At 40.9% G+C, this 19,318-nt stretch overlaps 1 protein-coding gene and 1 long non-coding RNA gene across 11 annotated transcripts in view; one reads left to right on the top strand and one right to left on the bottom strand.

Moving 5' to 3' along the window:
* Positions 1-3,713: 3,713 nt before the first annotated feature.
* LOC143685937 (uncharacterized) lies at positions 3,714-15,142 on the bottom strand. Of its 7 annotated transcripts, XR_013176849.1 has the most exons (8): positions 14,703-15,142; positions 14,474-14,580; positions 13,549-13,663; positions 9,776-9,850; positions 8,033-8,223; positions 6,147-6,296; positions 3,965-4,134; positions 3,714-3,831 (listed from the first exon to the last, which is right to left on the bottom strand). It is a non-coding gene; the product is annotated as an uncharacterized LOC143685937 (long non-coding RNA). The 7 variants fall into 7 exon arrangements; XR_013176936.1 differs by lacking the exon at positions 6,147-6,296 and having other exon boundaries at positions 14,703-15,141; XR_013176884.1 differs by lacking the exon at positions 3,965-4,134 and having other exon boundaries at positions 14,703-15,138.
* A 237-nt stretch (positions 15,143-15,379) lies between these two features.
* ATXN7L1 (ataxin 7 like 1) overlaps positions 15,380-19,318 on the top strand; it is a 261,992-nt gene continuing 258,053 nt past the window's right edge. For 2 of the 4 annotated variants that reach the window (XM_077162908.1, XM_077162831.1), the window contains exons 1-2: positions 15,380-15,619; positions 16,121-16,189. In XM_077162908.1, coding sequence (XP_077019023.1) covers positions 15,439-15,619; positions 16,121-16,189 — 250 coding nt within the window. In that variant the 5' untranslated portion in view covers positions 15,380-15,438. The remainder of the gene's footprint in view (positions 15,620-16,120; positions 16,190-19,318) is intronic. The other 2 variants (XM_077162974.1, XM_077162950.1) reach the window with 1 other exon arrangement.

The raw sequence follows: 19,318 nt of genomic DNA, 5'->3' as shown, positions 1-19,318 counted from the left end.
GGGTCAGCTTCTCTGGAACATCAACTAGTTTCATCCCATTCCATATTATCAACATCCCTTTCCAACATGAAAAACCTAGAATGGGCATAGCCCAAATAACCATAATGAGTGGGAGAAAGATCAAGAGTGATGGTGGAGTTATACAGAGAATGACGGGTTTAACAAATGAGTATGGTTGATAAATTATTAGATTGATATTTCTTTTAGTCTCCAATGTCTTGGAGCAGTTAGCAGTAAAAACCTAAAATTGTGGAATTGTAACTGATAGCAAACTCTGAAATCTGTTCTACAACTAGTTGTTACAATGTACTTTGAGTATTGCTTTTTTGTATTTGGTACTTTTCACAAAAAGAGAAGAAAAGGTCTCATTGTGAGACATTTTTTTTTATATGATGATACTATGAACCATTGATTTTATACTTTGGATGATTACATGGTATGTAAATATATAATATACATCAATAAAGTTGCATTAAAAAGAGATATCTATATAATGCATAAGAATAAGTTCCAGGATAACCTCTCAATTCCATTTGAAATTTCTCAGCCACTGAAACTTTATTTTGTCTCATTTCTCTCTCCCCATTTTTGATCAAGAAGCCTTTCTCAATCCCATGATGCCAGGTCTTGTCTCATCCCAGGAGTCCTGTCCCATGTTGCTAGGCAGATTTACACCCCTGGGAGGCACGTCCCATGTAGGGAGAAGGATAGTGAGTTCACCAGGCAAGTTGGCTTAGAGAAAGAGGCCACATCTGAGCAAAGAAAGAGGTTGTCTGAGGGCAACTCAGTCATAATTGTAAGTAGACTTGGCTTATCCTTTGCAAGAATAAGTTTCATCGGAGTGAACCCCAGGACCAAAGGCTTAGCCTATTGAGTTGTTGTCCCCACTGTTAGCAAGAATGTCAGGAATTCCCCAAATGGGGAAGTTGAATATTTTCTCCTATTTCCCCAAGTCCCCCAAAGAGACTTTGCAAATACTTTTTATTCTTTGCCCAAATTACTCTGGAATGTATTAGGGCCTCACACTAACCTGTACAAACCAACAAGATCTCACACCCTATTCAAGATTTCGTGTAGTTATGGTGTTCAAATGAACTGAATACACAATTTAAATTAGATAATGAACGAACCAAAATATATATTTTGCACCAAATAAACATCTCTCCATTTGCTTTTGCACAGTTGAAGTTTAAAAATATGGACCATATCATCCTTTACCATGTGCTCTGATTTACCTCAGTTCTATGCAGATCAGCTACATTCATAACTCTAGTCAAAGTCGAGACTAGATCACCTTTTAAAAAATATTTTTATTGAGAAATATGAGAAATTTTCACACATACAGTCCATACATGGTGTACAATTAGTGGCTTACAATATCACCACATAGTTGTGTATTCATCACCATGATCATTTTTAGAACATTTGCATCACTCCAGAAAAAGAAATAAACAGAAAAAAGAAAAACTCATACATCTAAGACTTCTTACCCTTTTCTTCCATTGATCACTGCTATTTCAATCTAGCCAATTTATTTTACCCCATATCCCCGCTGGCATGGTCAGGGACATGTGTCAACTTGGCCAAGTTGTGGTACCTGTTTGTCTGGTTGGGCAAGTGCTGGCCTGTCTGTTGCAATGAGGACATTTCATAGAATTAGATCATGATCACGTCAGCTGCATCCACAGCTGATTCCATTTGTAATCAGCCAAAGGGGAGTGTCTTCTGCAATGAGTAATGGTTAATCTAATCACAGGAAGCCTTTTAAGGAGGATTCAGAAGAGACAGGCTCTATTCCTGCTTCTGCTGGCGAGCCTCTCCTGTGGAGTTCGTCCAGACCCTCCATTAGAGTCGTCGGCCTCACAGCCTGCCCTGCGGATTTTGGACTCTGAATTTCCACGGTCACGTGAGACACTTTTATAAATTTTATATCTATGAGTGTTCCCTGTTGATTCTGTTTCTCTAGAGAACCCTAACTAATACACCCCCTATTATTTATTTAGTTTTATTCACTTTTTTAATTTATCTGCCAATCCTCTGGATAAAAGGAGCATCAGACACACGGTTTTCACAATCACACAGTCACAATGTAAAAAGCTATGTCATTATACAATCGTCTTCAAGAATGCAGGCTACTGGAACACAGCTCTTCAGTTTCAGGTACTTCCCTCCAGCCACACCAATACCATAAACTAAAAATGGATATCTATACAATACATAAGAATAACCTCCAGGATAACCTCTTGACTTCAGCCACTGAGACTTTATTTTGTCTTATTTCTCTCTTCCCCATTTTGGTCAAGAAGACTTTCTCATTCTCATGATGCTGGGTCCTGGCTCATTCCAGGAGTCATGTCCCACATTGCCAGGGAGATTCACACCCCTGGGAGTCATGTCCTACCTAGTGGGGAGGCCAGTGAGTTCACCTGCCAAGTTGGCTTAGAGAGACAGGCCACATCTGAACAACAAAAGAGGTTCTCTGGGGGTGACTCTTAGTCATAATTATAAGTAGGCTTAGCCTATCCTTTGCTGGAATAAGTTTCATAAGGGTGAAGCCCAAGATTGAGGGCTCAGACTATTGAGTTTGTTGTCCCCACTGCTTGCAAGAATATCAGGAATTCCCCAGATAGGGAAGTTGAATATTTTATCCTTTTTCCCAAAGACCCCCAAAGGGACTTTGCAAATACTTTTTAATTCTCTGCCCAAATTACTCTGGGATGTATTGAGGCCTCAGGCCTCACACTAACCTGTACAAGCCAACAAGCTCTCACACCCTATTCAAGATTCCATGTAGTTATGATGTTCAAATAAACTGACCACACAATTTAAATTAGATAATGTTCTTTCAGACAGTGCTACAGTGGCTCAATGGCAGAATTCTCACCTGCCATGCCAGAGACCTGTGTTTGATTCCTGGTGTCTGCCCATGTTAAAATATATATATATCACACCAAATAAACATCTCTCCCTTTGCTTTCATACAGAAGTTGAAGTTTAAAAATATGGACCATATCATCCTTTATCCTGTGTTCTGATTTACCCTAGTCCTATCCAGATAGCTTCATTTATATATATATATTATATATATTATACACTAGTTGAAGTCTGATCACTTTTTCAACTTTTTTAATAGTTCCTTTATGGGATAATGCTGACTTCCATAGCTTCAGCGCTCTAACTCTGAGTCTCAGGTGTCACATAAATACCTAAAGTTTTAGGTATTTAGAAATACCTAATACTATTTAGAAATAACAGTTACAACTCCTGAATCTATGTGTCTGCTATAAGAGTTGACCATTAGGACCCTTTACAAAAGCCCCAACCCAATCCATACTATCGACTTCAATTCTCCAAGTTTGTATAATATAGTGAGGCATGATAATATTTGTCTTTTTGTTTCTGACATTTCATTTGATATACTGTCCTTAATGTTCATTCCATTAGCTGCATGCCTCATCACTTCATTCCTTCCAGCAGCCACTCAGTAGTCCGTTGTATGTATACAACACAGTTCCTCCTTCCATCTATCACAGGTTACTTTCGTAGAAAACCTGGTCCTTTAAAAAGGTACATAACCCCATAAAGGAAAAGACTGATAGAAACAATTATATTTTAAAAAGTAAAGGCTTCTGATATCACACATACACATGCACACACATAAATCCATTATAAACTTAAAAGGCAAATAGAAAATAGGAAAAAAGTCTTGCAACTTATAACACAAAGAGTTACTTTATTTAATATATAAAAAGCTTTCACAAGGCAGGCAATGGTGGCTCAGTGGCAGAGTTCTCGCCTGTCAAGTCGGAGACAGGGTTTGATTTCTGGTGCCTGCCCATGTTAAAAAAAAAAAAAAGCCTTTCACAATTCAATAAGAGAAAGATGAACACTCATAGAAAAAAGGTTAATTTGCAAAAGAAAAGAAATACAAATCATCAATAATCAGAAATACAGGTGCTATTACCAGGAGATGAAATTCTTTCTTGCCAGACTGGAAAAGCCCAAAAGAATGATAGATACAGCACGGATGAGATTATGAAGGTGGGGAAATCTTGTGCTGGCAAACTATGGCAATTTTAAATTTTTAAATGTACATTCCCTTTGACTCAGCAATTTCATTTACAGAAGAACATCCTAAAAAAAATCATGATGGGCACAAAATTTAGCTATACAAAATATTCATTACAGCATTGTTAGAAATACATCTAAAAATCAAACAATCTAAATGCTCAGAATTGGGGATTAGTTAAATATATTATAGCTTAAGAATGGCCATTCCTTAGATTACTATGCAGTCTTTCAAAGTAATTATTTAAAAAGTTATATCTATGTATATTGCTATTTTATATTTCTCAATATATAATGTTATATGGCATGTTTATATCCATATCTATATATGCATATATGGGTACCACTCCAAGTAAACCTGCTTGGTTTATAGACTATGGATATAAAAGTACATAAATATATTTATACTACATATATAGTATATACAGTACATATAGTATACTATATGCCAAAATACATGTATATAAATGTATATAAATAAAAATATTAATATTTATTTCTGGATTTATGATAACCTATTTTATCTTATGTTGTTTTTGTTTGTTTTCTTCTGAAATTTTTGCAACAATTGCTTTATATAAAGAAGAAATACAACCATTTCATAAAGACTGAATGTACCTGTGGGCAAATACCCTTAAGCTGGAACCATCCCTTTTGACCACCAAGGGTTCACAAGATAAGCAAAAAAGTCCAAAGTGGATTGCTTAGAATTAGGGTGGCCATATAATTTATCACCCAAACCAGGACACTTTTGAGACTGAAAGGAGACGCTAATAATAATTTTGCTGGGACCCCCTAGGCAAACCCAGCTGTTTGGTCAGCCTACTTAGAATGAAGTAGGTGTTTAGCCTGTCTCTGAAAATGATCTTGTGTTGATGTGTTTGAGGGTAAACCACAAGTGTAGAAATTATAGTATATCTTGGTACAATTTCTAAAAATGCCAACCAAATGGTTAAAGAACCTTGAAAATGTATCTTCTTCACCTAATTAGTTCATTTAGAGCAACAGAACTCAATTTTGCAGATCTGCTCTGGATGCAAAGTATTCTCAAAGAAATAGACTTACTTGACCACACCCCTATTATAGACCTTAATCTGGGAAGCATTGTGCAAGTCTTTCAAACTCTGAATTCCAAAATCCCTCGTGACTTGCTTGCTTTCCACTCAGGGCTTTGTTTTGGGAAACTGTTATCAACGTGACCCCAGGCTCTTAAGGCGGCCAGTTCCCATCTGTCAGCCCTGGGTCACTCTGCCCGCCAGCTATTCATAACCTTTCAGCTCAGGTTTCTCCTCTCTCTCAAGCCTTCCCTGCCCACCACAGCAACCTGTCCTGCTCTGCCGCCTACAGTTTTATTATGTGCACATGAGATCAACAAGTTCTTACAGGCTCTCCTTTCTCTGTTTATTGCAAATCATTTCCCTCCAACTAAATTGTAAGCTCCTCTTAGGAAGCAACTACTCAGAGTCTGTATCACATGGCCCTTGGCACATTGCAGCAAGTCCCTCAACCTCATTTATTCCATTTATAAAATGGGGATTGCAATTTCATTATAGACTACACCCCCAACCCAAACAGGAATTGCTATTCAACTTTACAAAAGGCAATTTTTTTGTGTTAGCCAAATTCCCTGAATGCCAGCACATTTGCAAAGGTGAAAAAAATTAAAGCCTTGACTGAAGCAATTGATAAGGAGTTTCTTCCCTTAAATCACCACGAAGCAGCACAATTGTTGCACGTGAACAACTGGAAGGGGCCAGGTGGAAAGCAGTGTTCCATGTCTTAAAAATGGTTGCATAGGAACAAAGGATGAAAGCCTAGAAAGGTCTGTTGACACTTGCAATACTATCATTCCCATCTTACAATATTTCATCCGTATTTTGATTCTCCCTGAACAGGGCCAACATGGAGCTCATCAATTGGTCAATTCTCCAACATGTGCCCTCAGCCTCCTAAGTCTGACACCTGCCATTATTTGGCTTTGATCACAACCAAACCAACACATGTTGCTAAATCAATCATGGGCCAATCTATAATTAAAATGGCATCCTTTGCACCTCCCTGCTGCCAAATTTACTAACCTAATATGTATGTCGACGTCTCTTCCTCGAAGCCAAGTTTAGGATGACTTAAGCCTTAACTGAGCATGAACAACCAAAATTAGGTACTGGGGCCGCTTGGTTCATTTTATGACCCAAGGCACTGTATTTTCATACTTCTTCTTGGGAAACCTGCCAACACAAATGCATTATGGGTAACCTGCATCACTCCTTACAATACTGACTCGTAATCACACAGGTGCTTAGCAAGGGAGGATAACCCCTGTTCAGACAAAATCAAGACTCCTCGTTGAACTATTAACATATACAGGCAAAGAGTAATCAATAATTCCTTCTGCTGGTCCATACAGTGCTTCTGTGAGCACTGGAAAAAGGCAACCCTTTCTTAAGAAACTTCACTTGGAAAATAGTCTGTATATTCCTGACTTCATTAGAAGAAGCCACTTTAGTGCCATCTGCTGGGAAAACTGTCAATAAATCTACAATGTCTGTGGTGTGAATGGTGCTCCTCTGAAGTGGTACAATTGTGCAGTGCACAACCTATGCAGCAGCCCTGGCCAGGCGTTTGATAACCTTGAAATATAAGAAACCAGTCGGAGGGAGCAATGCTTTCTTTTACTTCACCTCTAAGCCTCAATTTCATCATCTAGAAGTTGGGAATAATAAGAGCTATCTAGCATTGGTGTCTTAGCACTGATCAACCTTCCCACTGGAGTAGGAAAGCAATGGTCTGTAAATTATTCAGAGAATAAGAAACAAAGACCACATTATTTGGTTATTATATAACTATATATATCGGTAAAACAGAGAGCTTCCATTCTCTTTGGTTTCACATATAATACTCATCCAATGACGCAATCTGGGCCTTCAAATATAGAAAGTGAAAAGACTTTGTTTTTCTCTTGTAGCAATGATGGGTCTCATAGACCTCACTACACTTTCTTGCTAGACTTCAGTGTAATCAAAGAAACCCAAGAGGCAAAATAGTTGACAAGGCACTAGGGTTAGGAGTTCATTCTCTGGAAATGAAAAGGAAAGAAAGAAAACCTGGAATTAATTGACCTACACCAGGTTTTTTCCATCTTGGCACTATCATTCTGGGTTGGATAATCTTTTGTTGTGCAGAGCTGTCCTATTCATGGCATTGCAACGTGCTTACCAACACCTTTAGCCTCTATCTAGTAGTACCCCCAACCCACACCCCCATTATGACAACCAAAAATGTCTCTGGTTGTCACCAAATGTCCTCTTGGTTGGGGGTGGAGGGCAAAATTATCCCCAGTGGAGAAACACTGGCCTACATGGAAATTGTAATTTATGCCCTTGGCATCATTCTTGGGTAGTAATAACTTGTGAGCAAGCTGACCTCCAATCCATGGAGACCTGGGCTTTATTCAAAGTTTTGCCACTACTCTTTTGTGATCTTAACAGCTCTAGGATTGCCTTTCCTGTCATATAAATGAAACCCAAATTTTGGCCTCTCATTTTCAGGATTCCCTCCTTTTGAGTGTACTTGGAGCTGGGGCTGGCACAAAGATATCAGGGACGGCTGGGGGCTCAACCTGGGACATCACGGCCTATGGAGCTCCCTTTGCTTACTCTGTACCTAGCCACCTCCCAGGATGCTGATGCTTGAATAAGGTCTCGCCTGGAGTAAAGCCAGCCAATTCCCACCTTACTACTGTGGCTCCCATACAGATACTTAATTTCCCACAGCACAGCTAACTAAGACAAGGACATTTAACAAAATCTGGGAAGATGCAAAAGAAATCACAACATAGAAAACTTTACAACTGGGGGCCAAGTTTGAATGATTCCAGGGGCCATGGCCATGCCGCCTAGACAGATAAACTTTCTGGACGCTGCCTGGCCCGACTACTCAGCATGCAGGATCCACCATCACCCACCTTTCTCTGTCCTATCATCTGGGGAGACCTTTAATCCTCTCTCCACCTCTGGGAGGCTTTAATCAAGAGTCCAGGTTGGCTGCAGCCATGTGGGCCCCACCTTTAGGGTCACCTGTAAGCATCAAGCACCGTTGGGCTCCACATGTTCTCCTGACGTGGTGGGATCTCCCTCATAAGATGTCCCGGGGCACCTGTTGGACAACGACACATAAAACACACTTCTCAGGAATAAAAAACAGTTTTTTAGAGATAGTCTAAATTCATAATGGAAAAAAAACTTTTTCTAACAGATAGCAAAGATAACTAATTAATACAGTGTGGGGAACGGTGTAGGAAATGACAACTCAAGCTACGGAACGAAAAGAGAACTCAGAAATGAATCTAGGTATCCGTGAAGTGAGTATATGACAGATCTCAATAGAAAGGACTTCTTTCAATATACAGTACTGGGATAACTGATGTATTGTTTGGAGATAGAAAATGAATTTTTTACCTCACATCATTAACCAAAAAATTCCAGGTGGATTAGAGGTCTCACCGAAAAAACAAAAATCTATAAACCACAAAGAGAAAATATAAGAATATGTTTTATAACCTTGAGAAAGGGAAAGTCTTTTCAAGCAAGACACACCAAAGTAAAAGGCCTCAAGGAAAAGTCTGATACATCTGACTACATCCAAATGAAGAAAAAAAATGTGTATGGACAAGACACCATAAACAAGGTTAAAAGAAAAGCAACCAGCTAGAAAATTACAATATTCTCAAACAAAGATCTAAAGCCAGAATGTATAAAGAATTTCTACAAATCAATAAAAAGATTTTAAAATACTGATAGTAAATCGTCAAAAGATATTAACAGCACTTGACAGACTGAAAATACAATGAACATAAGGAAAAAATGCTCAAATATATACTAAAAAATGAAGGAAATGAAAATTAAAGAAGATATTTCTTACTCATACTCTTGGCAAAAATTAAAATGTTTGAAAATGTGGGCACATTTCTGTACTGCTAGTGGGAATATAAATTGCTCAGCTACTTCAGATGACTACTGACAAAATTTATTAAAATTTAAAATGCACAAAATCCAATTCTACTTTTGGGTAGAAATACTCCCTCGTGTGCCCAAGGAGGCATGTATAAGAATAAAGATTTTGACTACTCGATTGTTTATAAAAACAAAAACTTAAATTCCCATCAATAAAAGAAACGGTAACTAGATCTAGGACATTTTATGGAATACTATGTAGCAGTTAAAAAGAATGAGGTGTTTCCATATGTAGTGATAGGTAATAGCATATGCCATTGAAGTAAAAAAAGAAGACACACACATACACCGAACAATATCATCTACCCTGTACCATGCAGTGATAGATATATATGGCAGGTAAATGCATAGAAAATGGTATAAAAATGTATGCCAACCCGGGTAGAGGGGAGGAGACCAGTCTGATGAGGATAGTCAGAAAGAATTTTTCCCTTATTTCTAGTGTTCAAATATCTCATGAGGAGAACTCGTTCATGAATGACTTTTAGAATTCAGTATTAAGTGCCTTTTGCAAAAGAAAATAAATAAATTTTCCTAAAGAAAATAATCTGCAGATACCACACTCTGTTGCCATTAAAACAACTATTTACACTGTCATGCAAAGGTAGCTCTGTCCCCAACCAGACTGGATTCTGCAGTTCCTTTTCATAACAAAAAGGTCCTATAGGGTCTCCCCTGAGCAAAGAGATATTTACCCAACTCTGGTGTCCATTTCCAGATAAAGTCTCAGGCAGAAGTCGACATGTGATTGTTGCAGGGGCAGCATGTCCCTGCCAAGAAAGGAGAACTTAAGTTTCCTTTCAAAGCAGAGGATGTTTGTCAGAAGCAACCACATAAACCACTCCAGACCTCAGAGTATTTTCCACTGGCAGCTGCTGTCTTAACAATGCATTGCAACTAAAGTAATAATCACAACGAACATTTACAATTGTCAGTGTATGCTAGGCCTTATGCTGAGAGCTTAATATCCAGAATCTCATTTAATTCTTGCAACAATCCCAAGAGAAGAGCCTTAGTACCTGCGCTGGTCTGAATTTATTATGTACCCCCAGAAAAGCTATGTTTTAATCCTGATCCAATCTTGTGGGAGTAGCCATTTCTTTTAAATTCTAATTCAACATCATAGGGTGGAAACTGTTGATTAGATTATCTCCATGGAGATGTGGCGCGCCCAATTGTGGGTGTGACCCTTTGATTAGATGGAGATATGACTCCACCCATTCCTCAAATAAGAAAGCCAATATTCCCTCTTCTGTTCTTTTCAATAATGTGATCAAAGAACACATGAATCACACAAGTGAGCGTGTTGATTAGTTTACTGGAGTCCTTTAAAAGAGGAAACATTTTGGAGAGAGCAGAACAGAGCTGATGCAGATGCTCAGAGAACAATTGCTCAAGAACCAACACAGGACCCGACATTTGGAGATACAGGGCCCAGCAGACATCACCATGTGCCTTCCCACAAGATGTTAAGCAAGCCAGAACTCACAGTTGGGTCCTGGAAGAACTAAGCAAAGGCCCACAGATGCTTAGAGAGGAAACAACTGGCATCAGGAGCTGGAAGCAACCGAACTGGGAACAAGGACTAGTAGATACCAGCCATGTGCCATCCCGCCTGACAGAAGTGTTCGGGACAGCATCAGCCTTTCTTGAATGAAGGTGACCTCTTGTTGGTGCCTGAATTTGTACATTTTTCAGTCTTAAAACTGTATTAAACCTGTAATTTATTAAATTCTCTTTTTCAAAGCTATTCCATTTCCTGTATGTTATATTCTGGCAGCTTAACAAACTAATACAACACCCATTTAACTGATGAGGAAACTGAGGCTCAGACAGAAAAGAAAGGTTTTCAAGCAAATGGCAGATGGGCAATTCTAACTTACGTCTGCCAATCTCAAACCTATGCTCCGCCCTGCCCTGCCTTCTCCCTCCCCAGCTGTATTAATGGTGAGACTGGAGGGGCAGGTGGATTTTGCTCCAATTAATGTGTGCACCTTAATTGTAAGTTGCACTTACTTACATTGAGGTTAACAGCCAAAAGTGATTTCTAGAACAAGGCTGAGGAGAAGTTTATCTTCTCGCCTGTTTAATCCTTGGAGAAGGGCAGTGGTTAGAAATGGGGCTGGATCTGCCACACTCTGAAGAACAGAGGTCTCCTCAACCTGCACCACCAGAGCAGGTCCGGGGAACCCCAAGTGACCAAAGACACAGGTGACTTTGCTGGGGTACGGGGGGAGGAATCAGTTAAGGTAGCTTTACTTAGTGATAACACGTTCCCATTTTGGCTTTTCTGCCCCGGTCAGAATGCAAATTTCATGTGGTGGTGTTTTTTTTTTTTTAATAGTTTTACTTGTTAATAGAAAATCCCTGTCTGTCTAGACCTGTCCCATGGCTGGGCCTTAAATTGCAATAATAACCCAAAGCCTAAAATTCCCATTCTCTTTCTACTCTATTTGTTACGTGGCATCTTTGATCTCTGTCCTGTTTATGATCCATCAGCTTGTGAGGGGGCAAGGAAGAGGCAGGCAGAGTTGTCTAACAAGGTGAGGTAGATGGCACACCTGCCCACCAGATGCCAACAGCTCTCATAAAAGGTAACAAAGTATGGAACAAATTTCCCCCCAAATTACAATTCTCTGAGAGAGTGGGTTAGAGAAATAAATTTATAGCGAAGAGTGGCAGATGGGATAGATGGATTCAATTAAGGCAAAGAACATCAAACAATTTGGAGGATGCCTCATTTTAATGGAACATGTCATTTTCTCCTCATTGCCTCCAGGTAACTCCCAACGACAGTCAAGGAAGGAAGTAGGGTGCACACACACAAAGCCTCAACTCCAGTAGGAGTTTAATATCCTCAAATAAGAAAGCTAATATTCCCTCTTCTCTTCTTTTCAGTTATGTGGTCAAACAGCACATGAATCACACTAAGCGAAGGCAAGATACATATTACATACAGAACCAGGTGATATTCAAATTAAATAGGCATTTTCCATCATCGTTTCTGTTGAACTGATTTCTTATTTGGTCTAAGGGACAGTGTCCTTTTTAATTAAACCAACCCTCTGTCATTTTTTCTAAGAATGATAATAAAACAATAAAAAATATTTACATCCCTTTTATCTTCTTAAACATTAATCATGAGGAGTTAAGGCTTAGCTAGATGGTTTTACCACCTAGACATTCTAGTAACATACTTAAAAATTACTGTTTTGCAGGTTACTTTATCTCTATTAAGAATATTTAAGATTCTTGTTGCTACACAGTAACTGTAACCATTTACTACCAAAAAGAATACAAATCTGCAATACATTTGCCATATACCTGGTGGATAGATAACTATAGACATATCTATAATAATGTACATGCACCATGTTGGCTCAAATACTATTTTCAACTGACCTCAATTTTCAATTAAAATCAAGTGTAAAAATCTAGTAGTTGAATGAGCAATGCATTTCTTATTCTCCGGTTCCCAGCTGTGCCATTTAATTGACAACTATGTTATGCATACTTAGAAAGTCTTCGGTGGGTTACAGTTTTACAGCATTAGTGCTATTGCCTCTATAGTCAGTGGAGAAACTGTGGAAGGCTTAGAGTAGAAACTGTACAATTACACCCCTTAACCACCACAATGTATATGTTCTGATGCCCAGTTAAACCTGGCAATGCATCCAAAGTCTTATTTGATACACATGCTAAATCACTTTGAGATTCCAGCCTATGCTTTACTATGCTGCAAAGTAAAATCCTCCCAGCAAGAAGGGAAAAATATTTAAGCTATCATACCATCTTCAAGGTCCTGTACAACAGCCTCCACTAAAGAGACCTCAGCTGGGGGAGTGAGCTAATGTCAAAATATGGAAGTGAGGCTTTCTTTTTCTGCGACTGAGGTGACCTGACTTCTAAAGATAAGTCATCTTTGATTTTTTTGACTTACAATGGGAGAGAAGACAGAATTCTGGAAGCTCAGGTCACTGACTCCAGAAGCTGGGCTGGGGTCCCTTCATAACTAGACTCAACCAGCCACCTGGAGGGGGGCAGCGTGGTAACAGCCACGCACGTGGTGATACTGCTATTGGTAAAGGTTTGTTTCCAACAGTTATGTCATGACCTTGTTGTTGGAGAATCCTTTCCCACAAAGTAGTGATTGAGTTTAAATAGCAAAAACTTGAGTACCCAACAGATAAAGAAAAATTATAAAACCCAGTTTGTAGAAGATACTTGTGTAAACTACTTCCACTAAACTGGCAAAAACTTTCTGAAAAGGAAGATGCATGATTCACAGGAAGTGCAAAAGAGGAACAAGGAAATTTTGCTCAGACTTTTCTTTTGTTAAACTTCCTTTTCCAGTAAGTATTTTGTCAGCCAATCACTTTGCACCTGAACCATTCTGTTTGAGTTATGTATTGCTGTGTAACGAGTTACCCCAACACTTAGCTAAAACAACAAACATTAATTATCTCACCTTTTATGTAGGTTAGGAATCCAGACAAGGCTTAGCTGGGTACCTCTGCCTCAAGGTCTCTCACGAGGCACAACTAGAGTTTGGGCAGGGGCTGTGGGCTCATCTCAAGGCCTGACTGGAGAAGGGTAAGTTTCCAAGCTCATTAATTTGGTGGTTGGCAGGATTCAGCTCTTTACAGCTGGTCTACGGTAGGTGACGCTTGTTGAAAAGATGGATGGATGGATGGATGGATGGATGGATGGATGAATGGATGGATGGATGGATGGATAGATGGGTGGACAGATGCACGGAAATGTCAAGCACTGTTTCTAGCATATCATAAGGGTTCAATACGTAATAAACATTTGCAAACACCACCATTTCTTCAAACAAGAATTCTCCACTCGTAGGTAAGTGGGACCTTCCCTATGTAAGAATGATTCCAAAGAAAGCAAAGATAAATGGAATTTATCTGGTTCTGACAAAAACAAGCCCATTTAACACAAACATCACAACTATAGACAAATCTGTATAGCTCCTCCTTCATCATTCCATCATAGAACCTGTTTTGAGGTACACAAGGCCAGGTGCAGGGGCATTAGACGGCACAGTGAGGGCAGAACTCAATACAAAGCAACTTCAAATCAGAGTGCTTCATCTATGGGCAAATAAAAAAGATGTTGGGCAAAGAGGAAAAATATATTCATTTCATTTGTGGGGTGTATCTATACATTTATACCGAGTAAATATAAGGGATTTTAGAAAAAGGTATCAGAAGACTTTTTAAGCCTTTGCTTAACAAAGCTCTGTCAGGGCAGAGGGAGGAAATCTGAAAGCATGAAGCGTTTAAAATTCAGAGGAAATCAAACGCTTCCTTTCTAAAGTGAATTATCCCAGGAATCAAATTCCTAGGTGTAGGTTGCATCCGCTAATGCCGGCTACTCACCTATTGGGAAGCGCTCCAGAGGCTGGGCCCCCTAGCATCACCTTCCTGAAGCGGGTGAATTCGCTCTTCCGCTATAGTTATCCTGGAGCAAAGTCCACGCAGTGGTTCTGTGAGAGCCCGTGACACGAATCGGACAGGGATTTTGGAGTCCACCCGGTCCCTGAATTTTGAGCTTTTGCAAGCACCGCCGCCTGAGATGGGATGGCGACTCTTCTCGCCCCAAACTCACCTTCTTTTTAGAATCATTTCCATTCACCCATTGGCCTCAGCAACCAGAGGTATCCGCAGAATCGTTCACGGTCCAAGATGCACCATGAAAGAGAAGAAAGGGTGAATGGATGGTGACCGGAGACGAGGTCACCCGAGTTCCCTCTGTGGTTTAGAGTGGTGGTTGGGTGCAAAGCTGCTCTGCTCCTCCCTACTAAGCTGCGAGGGACCCCGCGGGGACGCCTCACGGTTGGCAATAGGGACCCGGGAAGGGAGGGACACGCAGGAAGGGCTGCACGCAAAAACTTTCCATCTTCGAGCGACAACTCTGCGAATAAGACCCCCTTTCGCCAGCCCCAGCTCTCTGCCTCTCCCCTCCCCAACCCTCCTCATCCTCCCCCAGACCTGCACGCCCCTGTCCCTCCGCCCCGACCCGCGGTCGCCGGGTGCAGCTGGTCGCCCGCAGCGCCGCAGCATCTCCGTGCCTGGGCGCGCCGCAGCCTCGGGTCTCCGGCTGGCAGCGCTCGCCGGGCCGCGCGGCCCCTCCCCGGGCGGGCGGGCGAGCGCCGAGCTCCGGGGCGCCTCTCTGCTGCCTCTGGCGGCCACGGACGCCGCGAGCAGAGCAGAGCCGGCTCCGGGCGCCCGACCGCCGGCCCCTCCTCCTCCTTTTTTTCTCCTCCTCCTCCTCCTCCGCCTCCCTCCTCCCATCCCTCCCTCCCTCTCCCTTTCAGAACACTCAATGTCGGAACGTTCCGAAGATGACGTCGGAGCGTTCTCGAATCCCGTGTCTCTCGGCTGCTGCTGCCGAAGGAACAGGGAAAAAGCAACAAGAAGGAAGAGCAATGGCGACACTGGATCGCAAAGTGCCCAGTCCGGAGGCGTTTCTGGGCAAACCCTGGTCCTCCTGGATCGACGCCGCCAAATTACACTGCTCCGACAGTAAGAACCCCACCGCCTCCTCCTCCTTTTATTATCCTGTAACCTTTCCATTCACCTAGAGCCACTGGGAAAAAGTGTGTGTGTGAGAGAGAGAGTGGCCCCCGGTGTCCTCCATGCTTCTCCCTCTCTCTCTAAATAAATACACACAGAGACAGACCATCAGTGCACAGAGAGGCCCGGCTGCCAGGGCTGTCTGTCTGTCTGTCGTCTGTGCCCGGCTCCCTGTGGCAGCCCGCGGGGTGGGCTTTCACAGCCCCACGGTGTATCTGTTTAAAAGGCTACTCTGTTGCTGTTGCATAGTTTTTTTGGTACCTATCTGGGCCAGGTAAATGGAAACCCGGACTTGGGAGAAAATGTTGCATTGCCAATTTTCATATACAGTATTTATATCGATCTGTTTGCAAATAAACACTCTCCCTCCCCCCTTGACTTTGGCTTTTCCCCCCCTTTTTCCTCTTTTTTTCCCTTATTTTCTTTTTTCCTTTTCTTTTTCATCTGCAGATGTAGATTTAGAAGAGGCTGGAAAAGAGGGTGGAAAAAGCAGGGAGGTTATGAGGCTTAATAAAGAAGGTAAGTGGAGCTACTGGCATTTTAGTGTTAGCATGTGTGGCAGAATCTTCACAGGATTTCGAATATAATGTGAATTGTTCTGCTGGGTACAGAGTGACTAAGGCTTGTCAAAAATTGAGCACGCCCAGGTGACTACTGCTTCATGTTAACTTCTTTCAAAGTATAAATACAACTGGGGGGTAGAGGGGAAAAGACTGGAAGGCAGAAGTTTCTGCACTTCAGTCGTAGTCCGCGTTTGGACCATTTGATGCATATTTGCTATCCTCCTTTGGAGCGTCATTGCCAAATGTTGGGGGTCGAAATCTCTGAAATGGGGCTCCCATCACAAGCATCCTAACCTTCCTTGTGCGTAAATGCGCAGCAGTTTAATGAGCCCTATGTGGTCAGTCATTTCAGCAGCTACCTCTCCACTGTCCACTGAAAACAATTTTACATGGCAGCAAGTATGGCAGCAGTTTCCAGCGAGTCACATTCAGCCCACTCTGGATTTGGTCACAGATTGTTATGTGGTGAGCAGGGTCGGGGCATCTGCGTGTGCAGCCCTCTAGTTCGTGGATGGGCTCTGTTTTCCCAGCATGGAAATACAGTGCCTGGAATGGGACATAGTGAGTATAGGTCATCCCAGACCAAAACATGAGAGTGAAATCACAGCCTTCTGAAACTGGGCATTGAGCACACATGGTCATCATAAATAAGTCATATCATCTTCGTGTTTGCAAACCTGCCATATGTAATTCTGGCCTATGGGCTTTGAGTGGAGCAACTCCAAAGGCCACTTTCTGCTAAACAAATGGATGGATTTTTTTTGAATTGTGATTTACTAACTAATGTCTTGTAAACAAGAAGTTGGGGATGTGGGGAAAGTGCAAGGGGGCCAAATGGGTTGTTGGAAAGTGTTGAAAGAGTTCAGACATAACTAGGCCATAGAAGCATTGTCATCTAAAATGAATGGAGTAAAAGGTCATAAGTCTTCAAAGAATGGTTTCCCTCATGAATGGGATGTCACCCTGTAAGGCAGCTGAACCTTGCTTGGAAAGATGTAACCCATTTTGTACATCCACATCTATGACAGTCAGTTTTCTATGCCCACTCATTTCCTGACCATCCTGTGAAAGGAAAATTTGTGCTTCAGAAAAATATCATGGGGGTTAAAATGAGTGCATATTCAAGGACAGGTCTCTAGCATAGTGTTTCTGCTAATTAAGCACTTAGGGAACGAGATCTTATTCTTAAGATGTTTACTTCTAAATCTCTTAGTGTGATCTTGATAGTGTCTTTAGGATGTGTGAGGGAATGTCAGGTGGACTTCTTACAAATAGCAGCTTATTTGTGCTAAATGTCCATGTGTGTTGGCCACAGAAACTGCCACTACAGAGTATTTTTCTTCTCAAACTCTTGATATCTGTAAAAATTCATGGGACTCTGTTATCAAACCGTCAAGAATGAAAAGGTTCCCATAAAAGACTGAAGGTTGTGAAAACCTTTAAAACAAAGTTGAGTAAAGGTCATCATATGGCTCAGGTCTGGGTGATGGATTGGGTCTATAACACACAGAACTCATGTTCTGCTCCCTCCTCCCCTTCAATTTCAAAAGACTCTTGTTCTTAGATTCCCTTTGCCTCCTGAGAAATGGATTCTTTTAAGGAAAAATGAAAAGCGCTCCTTGCCTCAGAAGTCACAAGTGGTACATCCTGCTTGTTATGTCCTTTGTCCTGTAAAGGTACAAAGATTTAGCTCCTAATTATATGCATTTGCATTAAGGACACCCACTGTTCAGTGTAACATGCAATTGCTGAGTTCACCAAAATAGCCATGTATGGGCTGAATTCTCTTTGTTCGTTGACCTGATGGAGCAGACTTGTGCGGAGCGGTTCTTGATGGTTTCTCTGGTATATGCACACAGTTTTCCTTTTGGATAAAGTATATGTGTACTACATACATATTCCCCTATGGTATTTAAGGGTCACGCTTGGACTCTGTGTCAGAGTACTTGATTGCTAATGTCTCTAGAAATACTGGTTATATTAGTCATGCCATGGTCCTCTTTTTTTGGATTTTTCATCTGGGAGGGCTCACAGTAGGTACATGTTTATGGATATGTTGCTGTGGGACACAAAATGACGTACGTGTGACTGTGTGTATCTGTGTGTGTGTGTGTATGTGCAAACAATTGTAGATTTACCTTGAAGCTATTGGCAAAAAGCGGGCCTTGAGAAGAAGATGGGGCTTAAATAGTGATGAATGAATAAAATAAGGTTTAGTAATTCCAATTGTGAAATTGGATTTTGATTCAGATTTTGATATGATATTTTTATAGGTTGAGCTCAGAAAGAGAAGGTAGACTGGAAATATGGAATAAGAATCATTTCACCTTCTGCCTCTATCTGGCCACAGCTTCGGAAGATCCAAGAGGGACTTGCAGACTTTTTGAATAACCTGATTATTATAAGATAGTTCCTTCCCCATTCCTTATTCCTTTAACTTTTCTTTGCTTCATTTCTCCAGGTATGAAATATTAACTGACTGCTTTGAAGTCTCTGTAATAATGTGTTCATATCAATATTATTATTTCATCAAGATTTAGCTAAAATTATGGTCAAATAGGAATTGTGACAGACCAGCATCTCCTTCCAAATACTTTTGAACATTGCCAAATCAGAGTTAAGAAGATGTTGCAAATATCAAGCTGGAATGTGGGTATATGCAGTACTATGCAGGGCACCTTGGTAAGGTGAAAAGGGTAGGAGAGAATATTTCAGTCCAGACTCCCTAAGTTCTGAAGTATGGCTTTCAGAATGCATTTACTTTTTCTGAGTCTGTTCTCTCAATTGTACAGTAAAGGAAAGGAACTAAATGTCCTTTACAGTCCCTTTGAGACCTCTGAACCTAAGCATCATTTGACATGCAGTCAATACCAGACAGACAGTCTTTAAAGAAACTTTAAAAGAAAGTCCTCACATTTAAAATATTTTAAACTATGTCATTTTGGTTCATTTTCTCAATTTATAACCTCTTGGTGGCAAAAATCACTGCATCTCATACACAAGTATATTCTGAATAATTCAGGCTTTTGCAAATAATCTGTGAATGGTATGTGACCGTTAGGACTCAGAAAACTGAGGTTTTAAG

This window comes from Tamandua tetradactyla, chromosome 1, assembly GCF_023851605.1.
Source record: "Tamandua tetradactyla isolate mTamTet1 chromosome 1, mTamTet1.pri, whole genome shotgun sequence".
Lineage (NCBI taxonomy): Eukaryota > Metazoa > Chordata > Mammalia > Pilosa > Myrmecophagidae > Tamandua > Tamandua tetradactyla.
The sequence above is the reverse complement of the archived record's forward strand: the minus strand, read 5'-3'. Positions and strand labels throughout refer to the sequence as shown.